General features: G+C 41.2%; 1 protein-coding gene across 1 annotated transcript; it reads right to left on the minus strand.

The window, feature by feature from the left end:
* Positions 1-13: 13 nt before the first annotated feature.
* Positions 14-9,935, minus strand: pde6c (phosphodiesterase 6C, cGMP-specific, cone, alpha prime). Its single transcript, XM_005747375.1, has 21 exons — positions 9,787-9,935; positions 8,876-8,965; positions 8,594-8,734; positions 8,425-8,499; positions 8,244-8,308; positions 7,304-7,370; positions 7,028-7,075; positions 6,786-6,935; positions 6,386-6,529; positions 6,001-6,066; positions 5,726-5,881; positions 5,117-5,224; positions 4,911-5,020; positions 4,742-4,829; positions 4,550-4,650; positions 4,309-4,416; positions 4,083-4,146; positions 3,695-3,769; positions 3,486-3,569; positions 2,269-2,422; positions 14-2,187 (listed from the first exon to the last, which is right to left on the minus strand). The coding sequence occupies exons 1-21, from the start codon at positions 9,883-9,885 to the stop codon at positions 2,138-2,140; spliced, it is 2,043 nt and encodes a 680-aa protein (XP_005747432.1). The 5' UTR covers positions 9,886-9,935; the 3' UTR covers positions 14-2,137.
* Positions 9,936-10,238: the final 303 nt, after the last annotated feature.

Raw genomic sequence — 10,238 nt, forward strand, 5'->3', positions numbered from 1 at the left:
ATGCTCTTTACTCTTTTGCATCCATAATATCCTTTATTTGCTTACACATATTACATCTCATGACTCATACAGAGGTCATTTCATACATCAAATGATAGAGCTCTAATGTCTGAATGACAGTTGATGGATTAAGTAGAAAGTATATAGTGCTTTTTTGTGTCACACAAATGATCCAAAAGAAAAGCCAAGGGGCTGTTTTTTTTTTTTTTTTTTTACATAACTGGAGACAGAACTGATGGTGTAAGATTTCATATAAAATGTGTGCAGCAAGATAAGATTATGAAATCACTGAAACATATCTCTCACATTTCGTAAATGTTTGTTTTTTTGCACAGTTTTGGATCCAGGGATTACAACGGCTCCTCGCTTCACCTCAAGCAGCAGACAAGGTAGTTTCCAGGTACTCCCAAAGCCCTTCTGATAGGATCAAGTGCCTCTGATTGATGCCCCATTGATTAGAGGAGACATTGCGTAACAGGGAGATGAAAGCCACAGCCGCAGTGCTAACAAGAAAGTGCACTCTGCTTGCACTGTAAACTCTTACGTTTTCAGCCCAGATCGGTTCAATTTGGTTTTACGTGGGTGGCATAGATTTACACTGAGTTGAGCAGTTATTGCCTTATTTGTCTCACGGTTACATCAATGAAGAAAGGAGACGACTTTGGCCTGTACCACCGTACAATCAATGATGCTCTAGCTGCATCTTCACAAAAACAAGTCTCTGCACATATATATGATAAGCCTTTTTTTTTTACCTCCTCAGTAAGACTGTTATTTAAAGCTGTGTGGATCGCAAACACTGGCAGGCAATCAAATCCTCTTACAGAAGAGGTAGATCTACTGCAACGCTCGCCTGCTTACAAGAAGCAAGAGTTGCCTTTACAACCTTCAATAAGTTTATACAATTTACATTTTACAATTCCTATGCCATAAACTATAAACATGTGAAATCATTCACATTTAAAAAGACTTTTAAATGGAATCGATAAGAAATTGTAAGTTCAATCTTAATACCCGTGTAGTAAAATTGTGTCTTTTCCCAGTTCAGCGCAGCTCAGAGGAATTCATCAAAGCTGACGATAAAGTTCAAAACACAGACTCGACGTCTGGATGTGATTCTAGTGATAATTTGTCCTCTTTCAAAGCTCCCCTCCATCCTCCTTCCAAGACAGTCCAAGTACAAAATACTCAAATAATCAAAAAAAAATATAAGTATATATAGATATAGTTGCATATTAAAATACAAACACCTTCACACAGCTTCTTAGTGCCTTTTGAGGTAAGAGACATCGGTCTTTATTTCAAGACAGTGCGTTTCTCACTATTACATGCATTCCTTGCTTTTCACCACTAAAGCATTAACAGATCCCTCAGATTGCAGCTTTCCTACTCTTAATGTGAAGGAATTCATTTCACACATTCCCTTTAGCCCCTTTCCTCAGGTCCGTAGCCATGACGTTACATTACCCTCACTTTATCACGTCTGCCACTGTCAAAATAGCAGCAGCTAAGTGCGTTGTGCGACCTACAGTATTAAAATATACTGCGTGTTAACTGACTGCCAACAGGAGCGCTCTCTGAATTGTCTACTGCAGCACTGTACATGCTTTGGCATGTGTACACCCCACACACTGCACCCTATCTGAACTACACATAACTAGTTTTTCCTTCCTGAATATTTAAGTTTATCCAGCCACACTTTTAAAACATGTCAGAATATTTTTGGTTAACGCTAAGGAATTTTTGCGACAGTATGATTTTTCTTTAAAAATGTCCACAGCATTGTTCAGCAGGAAGGAGAAGATTCAAACGTGTCTTTCAAAGTCGAACAGCTTCTCTTCCAGGTTTCACGGTGAAGTCTCTGACTCTTCCCTCCTTGAAGAAAAGGTTAGGTGGGTCTATTCCAAACTGCAGTGCAGACCAGACCTGGCAGGCTACACAGAACCAAACTAGACCATACAGGGCTGGACCGGACTACATGAATGAAACAGCGAATAACCAGAACTATAGCGGTGTAGGCGAGACCACACCGAGGAAAAAGCTTCGATGAGATGAGCTTTCAGACCAGGAAAGACTAGTGTTGTCTAGATTAGTCCTAAACAGACTGTATCAGTTCAGATCCAAGCACTGGTGGAACTTAACAGATGGTGCACGTCTTTGATTTCCCTCCTTCGCCGCCACCACCAGCTAAATATACAAAGAAGAAAAAAGAAAGATGAACTCTTCTGTCGAGCCAACAGATTAATGATCGCACAAAGATATTCTTACCTTTCTTGGCTTCCTCTTCTTCTAGTTTCTTCTTCTCATCCTCAATAGCCTTCATCTTCGCGTTGTATACTTCAGCCAGCTCGTTCCAGTGTGCCCTGTTATTGTTCAGGCCGTCAAACATAGGCTGGATCTCTTTGTGGAACCTTGAGAATTCCTGGGAAAAGAAAAACAAATGAAATGTAAGTATGTGTTACTTATGTTATATAATAACTGGAAGAATGCAGCTTTTTCCCCCCTCTTGCACTAATATGTTCTGCCTCTTACAGCACCGGCCTGCAAGGACAGCAGATTCATGGATGTAGCCTATGTGTTTATTCTAGTGTAAATACCATCTGGTGACAAATTAACAGCAACACTAATTACTTATACACGCTTTCCAGTGATGTAGAACTGGTGCCCAAACTTGAACCGAGAAAGAAATGGCTGGGCTTAAAGTCAGAACCAGAAAGCATGCTGGGTATTTGAAGGACGCCTGCTATAAATTTACTGATCAGGTACAGACAGAGTCCTTTGTTTCTTTGTGCCATGATTAGGAAAAATCCCAAAGGTGATCACTCAGAACATGCCTGTGTCTCTTCTCTGTGGACAAACAGACCCAAACCACACCAGCACGGTGTCCCCAAAGGTCCTGTAGTTTCTTTAAATTTCTTCACCTGTCGTGTAGCTGGCCTTCTGGGCTCAACAGGTAATCTCAATACATCCTGTTACACAACCTAAGATGGTTGATGCCGCTGCGCTGCTTTCTGTAAAGCTAATAATGACACTGCGTGTGAAATTGCCAGTTTGCAATCAGCACCAATGTTTTTGCTCCTGCGCTGTGCAGTGACGTTTTGGTGTATCGTTTTGGTGTTCAACTTTATCACCACAGAGTCCTCTCTGTTCTAATTATTATTTATGAAATATGGGAACACTTACACCTGGCTTTTCATCGAGCTGTTCAGGAGGGCTTGAAAATAAATATTATTGCCTTGGAAACACTGTAAAGGCTCCGAGTAAAATTAATGACTGTGCTAAGTTATTTTTGTTTGGCTCTGCCTTTCTTAAAGGCCCCTCACAGTAGGATTACACAGTTGCAGTAGTATTAGCGCTTGTTTAAAAATACAGATAAACTACTGCAACATAGACCAGACTTCCTTTCTTGTCTGTTTCACTACCAGCCTCCACTAGTCATCTTTTGGCACGGCGGCACAGTGTAAAAAAAAAGAAAAAGTTTTCACCTTGTACACAAATGAGCACACAAAGTCGATGAAACCACACTGCATCTTGGGGAGCTGTTCGGCACAGTTTCTGTCCATCATGGGCTGAGAGAGACAAGAGGAAGAGTTTTCAGGTGAAAGAGGGTCAAACAGTTGCTCTGTAATGCTAAAAAACAAACCAAAACGTGAACGGACAAGAAGAAAGCCACAGGAGGGGGTGCGGCTCTTACAATTGGTTGCTGGTCCAAAACACTTCTCTCCAAATCGCCCTGTTCCCAGAACTCAGCAGCCACCATCAGGGCCACCTGCAGACAAAACAGGGCGACAAACAGAACAAAGCGTGATGATGCAGGGAAATCAAAGGCACGCAGTGGCGGAAGTACAGCATGAGCGCCGTCGAGTTATTTTCAGTACTCTTCAAACTACACATGGGATTTCACCGGCTCAGGTCAGGCTGTCTTCTAGCAGCTATAAATATGGAACTTTTTTACTGATATCAAACAGAATAACAGAATAAATAGCTTATTTCTTCCCGTATTAGTGAGAGTTTTTATTTTCTTGTGAACTTCACCTGATATTTTGAAATCAGGCCATGTCAGCGCTGCAAAGGTCACCCACCTTGCTCTGTACCTCCCAGGGCTTGGTGATGGCTGACAAGTCACAACCTGTCATCATCATGGCCCTGAAGGTGTGAGACAAACACACAGTCAGAGGGACAAAGAAAAAAAAAACAGGACGTGCAACACGCTGATGATTTGCCGTGGCCTGCTGTCTCAGAAATCTCCTCATCTTTCTAAAATCAACTTGACAGACTTTTCTCAGCACGTTCAATCAGTTTACATACATGACGATTTCCTTCCTGATGGGGTTGTTGGAAACAAAAGCCGTGGCCTCTTTTTCGTCTGTCATTGGCTCCGTGGCATTCACGATGTTTTGGAACATGGTTCTCTTTCTGTGTGGAGAGAAACAGGTCACATCAACTGGGTTGCTTTTTTACAGCTTTTGCGATCACGTCTTCGACTAGCCGTTGTTTTACGTCTCGCATTAACTGTGGCTGCAAAACGGCCGATCTGCAGCAAACCTACTTGAAGTAAAGCGCCAGATCTGTGGCGATGATGCAGACGTCGAACAAGTGCTGCACATTCTCAAACTGACGTTTCTGGAGGTTGCAGAAGATGTTCAAGCTCTGCGGGAGATCATAAATAGTGATCAAACGCGTGTGTTTTTCCTTTTTAAATATCACAACTGAAATTACTGGACAAGAAAAAATGTCGTACCTCCTCCCCCATTAGAGTCTTGCTGTACTCCAAATGGTGTCTCTCCATGATGGAGGAGCCATGAAGTCTGGCCAGAGGAGATGCACTCCTACAGGGGGAAAAAAGAGACAGTTTAGACACTGGTCCATATATTGCCAAACACGATCATAAAAGAGTCGGTTTGACTTGCTTTGTCTGGTAGAGGTTGTTGGTTCCTCTATGGTCGATATCATGGCAGAAAGCAGCGGCCACCATGGCAAAGGCATCGAGATCAGTGTAGTATTTCCTTAGCTTTCCTGTCTGTAGTAGAAGAAAGAGTCAAATAAGAGCTTAGAAAAGTTTAAAAGGCTTGTGCTTAATCTATGTAGCAAGAACTGGATGTTGTGCAGGCCTTACCTGCAGCAGGCAGAACATAGTGTGGCCTACGTTGAAACCGTGCCTCCAGTTGTGGTAGGTAATGGCACGATAACCCTTCCTCACGGTGTACATCCACCTGGTCAGTGTCTGAGGGGGAAAGGGAGGGTTCGGATTTAAAAACAAAGCAAAAAGGAGAGGAAATTGTATAGCTGGTGCACTTTCTTTTCATGCCTAAGGAAAGCAACTCTTGCCCTACAGCACTACAGAGAATCACTCATATTTGTAACTGCAGTACAGCATGGCACGCTTCGACAGTCTAATTAAGGATCGCATCCACTTCTTTGTTCCCAGTGAAACAGAGCCATGGCAGCTTGCCTGTTGCCAAAAAAGATTCACAGATGATGCCACGAACATTCTGTGTCCCCAAGGCTCGTCTCTTCTCTCATTATTAATAAAATAGCAGCAGTTTTAAGTTCCAAAGGATTTGGAACATGATGATCATCTTTATGTTTGCATCAGAACTTTGCTTCGGGAGCATTTAAGGACAAGAACGCCACGTCGAGAAATGATAAAAGAACTGGGAGAGCAGTTCGAGCGCGTCTTGTTTGAACAGGTTTATCAAAGCAAGCGTCTGATTATAGGACTCACTTCTGCGGGAACTTTAAACTTCTCGACGACTCCGAGTTCGAAGAACATGCGAATGCCGGCTTTGATGAGGTCGAACTCGGTCACGGGGAAGTCGCTGAAGGAGAACAGGTACAGATTCTCGCCGTTGACGTTGTCTGCCACCGGGATGTTTGCCCTCTGAACAGAAACACATGACATGCGTGGCTTATTCCCTGAAATGCTTACAGTGTCTTTCTTGTGGACCAACTTTATTTTGGTTCAAACTAAATGAAACGATTGACTGATGAGCAGCTCACCAACAGTTTGTACATCTCTTTCTGGTCGCAGTCTTCAGGATCAGCATCAAACTTCTCCTTGGTGTTCTGGTTGTAAACGAGAGAACAAGCATTTCAGCTGACATTTACATTGCATGTTATGTTATACTTTCAGAGATTTCAGACAAGTACTCCCAGAAGTACCCTTGTAAACTCTTGTCAAATCTTCTCTTGCCAAGTGGATATATCATCCATTAGACCTCCTATCAGTTCCCTAACATCTGGTAATGTAGGACTGCTACTCAATAAGCTTTTCACAGTGCATTACCCTTTGACTACTTTAAATCCCTGCTTAAATTGCTTCTCGAACAAATGCTGAGAGGTCAGAGGTAAGTTTCGGGAAAGAAAAAGGCAAGGTGACGCTAACCAGAATGGACTGCAGCTCATCCGTGGTACATCTGGTCTGGTACATGAGCATCTCCTGGGCGATATCCTTCCTCCACTCCATACGGTTCAGCTTGTCATAGGTGTCACAGTTCAGCACTGACCAGCCGAGGAACTGTGTCAGGGCCTGGTGCAAACAACGAGATCAAGAAAGCATGAGAAAAACGAAGCAGGATCTACTGAGCTGTGACCCCGCATAACCCTGATTTACATCAAACTCCTGTAAAAACACTTTCCCTCGTGTAATATATGCGTAGTAATACAGCCAACATGCAAATTCATGCAGTTTTCTGCTACAGAGAAGGAGTGCTAAAGATTTACATACAAACAACAACATGACATTGTGTGTGAGGGTCACAGCGAGGGTGAGAGAGGACGCCAACCTCAGTGATCTGTTCGTCATGTTCATCGAACGGTTTGCCGTCTTTCCTGTTGAAGAACGTGGCGATGCCCACGATTTCTTCCTTCTTGTTGACGATGGGCAGCGACAGGACGTTTTTGATGACAAACCCCGTCTCGTCCACAGCCTCTTTCTGAAAGACACGGCGATGTGTTTTATACGTTTTATGTTTTTGTGTAATGTGCATTAACCATCCAAGCACAAAGAGAGGAAAAAGTCCCGCACCTGGAAAGTGAAGTAGTCGTCTGCAGCCACATTCATCATGTTGCAAATCTGCAAGCAGTCACAAAAAAATATTTTCACATGTATCAACAGTTTTAATCAATCTATCTTTGATTGTTGCATGTGGCCTTTAAAGTTTGCAGATTGTATTCCACATAAATGCACCGGTTATATGCACAACTGGTTTTTAATCAGACCGCATCAGTTGTTGATGGGTACACAGGTTACTTTCATTCTTTGCTCATTTTGGTAATTCAGCTAAAAAGAAAATGTACTTACAAAGCCATTCTCTGCCACATAGGTTGGTAGGCCGCTAGCCAAAGCCCAGTGATCGGCTGGGGGACCACTGCAAAAAGAAGCACACGCAGCAAAGTGAATTTGAGTTAGACACATATTAAACAGTGGGCACTCTTTCAAAGCAGACTTACTCATATACACCTTCTTGTTAGTCTTCAAATAACATTCATCAGACCCCCCCCCAGAATTACTTCTTATCTAAATAGAAGATTAATGTTGTGGGCAAGTGTGACTGCTTCATCTATTTTAAAATGTACTGACTACCTGCAATTTTGACCATTTTGTACATGGACTAGCTAGGACTTTTATTTTGAAAAATATAGCCTCTCAAATTTATAATGTTCTCAATTACAAGTCAAGGACACATACTCGCAAAAAAATTATTTGCTCCCATAAACATGAGGTAATAGTTTTGAGTAAAATGCAACTGAAATATAAAAATAAAATGTTTATTTCTTAAAATAATTCATTCTTGTGGTAAACTGACTCCAGTAAGTTTTATTTGACCAGATTCCAGTCGATTTAAAGTTGTAGTTTGCACTTATGTAACACAATTACCAGGACAATTCACATGTAATCAAATTGTTTATTAAAGTAATTGTACTCAATTTAATTAGTAGTTTGACTTGTTGTTAAATTACTAATTAAATTACAAATGAATATCATGATCCTAACGCACTGCTGTGCCAAGACGAGCTCTTTAAACTCTCTATAGGCTCCTCGTTAGTGACTTTATTTATTTTTTTATTCATTTTGGGTAATGTAGTGATGCCAGAGCTGACAGGCGGGAAGGAGAAGAAGTGATAAAGAGCAGAAAATTACTTACTTAAAGTCAGCGGTTTTGGGAAGTGCACTTTGGCTTTTATGTTGTATATTGAAATGAAATGTTTGAGTGCATTTGTATGTAGCCGGTGTTGCTCACGGTATGACTTTGATTTCTTCTTTGCCTTCCAGGAGGTAGTCAATGATCTTGTAAAAGTTGATTTCCTGTACAAAAAGCAAATGATCTTGATGATGATCTTTGCAAAAAAAAATGTAATTAGGTAAAAATGCCACATGGAAAAAGAGAGCTGATTTAATGAAGATATAAATGAAAGTCTTACCCTGCCGTCTGGTGTTTTGGGTCCTTTATAAGGTTCCACATCTCCAAGTTTCACCGGCCATTCATCATAAAATTCCTGGAGGAAAATAAAACCCAGGAAATGACTGCATCGGGTTATTTATGTGTGCAGCTACCTAACTGCATAACTGAATCAATTCTGCAAAACCAACCTTCTCTTTGGTCATGTCCAACAGACCCACTGAGTATCTTTCACACTGTAGATAGGTCCTTACGGTGTACAGTGCTTTGTGGAACTGTCTCTCAATGTCTGTCAACTCCTCAAACACTTTACTGGCTGACCAGAGCAGCACCTAAAGTCAGAAGTAAAAACGTGAATGCAGGAAAGCATGTGGGGGAAATGCTTGTTTTTGTTTTTTTCTTTAAATACAGATTTTAAAGGAGACAGAATCATCAGTGATTTTAGACTGAACACACGGCACAGTTGGGTTTACCTGACTTCTCCTGGATTCCACATTCCACATATAGGCTGTGTAGTGCTGCAGGGTGATGACTTGAGCAAAGTTCATGTACTTGTGGAAGAGCTAAGGACCAAATCAGATTAGACAGCAGGTTCAAAGCTGTGACACATGAGAACCTTTACTGCTACAGCGCAACTTCGCAACACGATTTGGCGTATAACGGTAACTGTGTAGGAATAATATGATAGAAAGCAGGTGAAATCTCATTTCACTTTGATCCTAAGTGCGTGGGGTTTTTTTTTTCTTAAATGCTGGAAATTACTTTTGTAAGGTGCAAGATTTTCATCTTAGGAGTTAAAGGCTTTGCCCTGCGCATCATCAACCAATTCTCTCCTTCTGAAAATCATCACTGTTACCAGACACTATCGCCAGACTCCCAAGAGTCTGTAAAAAACCACAATTTCCTTCTGACCCAGTTTAATCTTCCAGTAATTGTACCTCATTGTGAGCGTATGGCTTCAGAGGCAGTAGTGAATGGTCTCTGATGCAGACTACAGAGATAACAGAATCATACTTAAATCTTTATGCCTTACTTAAACGTTAGTGCTCGAAAGCAATCGCACCGAGTCACTCAGGTCTGATTGGCTCCCACTGACATAATTGAAGTGTTTTGCACCCCACTGGTAAGATGTAATTACGCCAATAACCTTTATTTAGCTGCACAGTTCAAACGGCTTGAGCGCAGGGTTTTGAAAGTAAAAGAAGAGCAACTATGCATGTGTTTAACACAATTACTGCCAAATAAGATGCAGTTTAGACGTTAAGACAAAGAGGGCGTAATAATCGTTTGATGACACTCTAATAACATTATGTAATGCCACACGCTGAAAGCCATTAGGGACAAACCCATATATATATATATACACTTAAGCTTGTATCCTTACCGCCTCATCTTCTGGAGTGAAATGCTCTGCTCCTATTTTGTTTAGCGCCATGACGACTCCAAGGCACTCTTTTTCAGCCATCAGAGGGAAGGTCATCATGCATTTGGTCTTGTATCCAGTCTGTTTGTCCACGAAGTCAGAGAACTTTTTATTCTGAGGGGAGAGAAAAAGCAAATAACTTTCAGCACGTCTTATTAAACCAAACTATTTACTTGAAACTACAAAGGCCGTGAAATTTTCATATGTTCATCAACTACCAAAACCTTTCATTTTCAAACAAACAACTACATTACATTTTTATATAATTAGTAACTGTCTTCAGTTAGAAGATGAAAACAATCAGTGCTGCAGGCACATTTTTGCAGTAGATGCAGACACATGACAAATAATTCTGATATTTACCTGGTTTAGAAAAAACATGGCACGATGTGAAAAATATGTGAAAAATATAT

This window comes from Pundamilia nyererei, unplaced genomic scaffold (genome assembly GCF_000239375.1).
Source record: "Pundamilia nyererei isolate P.nyererei 1_Seehausen unplaced genomic scaffold, PunNye1.0 scaffold00196, whole genome shotgun sequence".
Taxonomy (NCBI): domain Eukaryota; kingdom Metazoa; phylum Chordata; class Actinopteri; order Cichliformes; family Cichlidae; genus Pundamilia; species Pundamilia nyererei.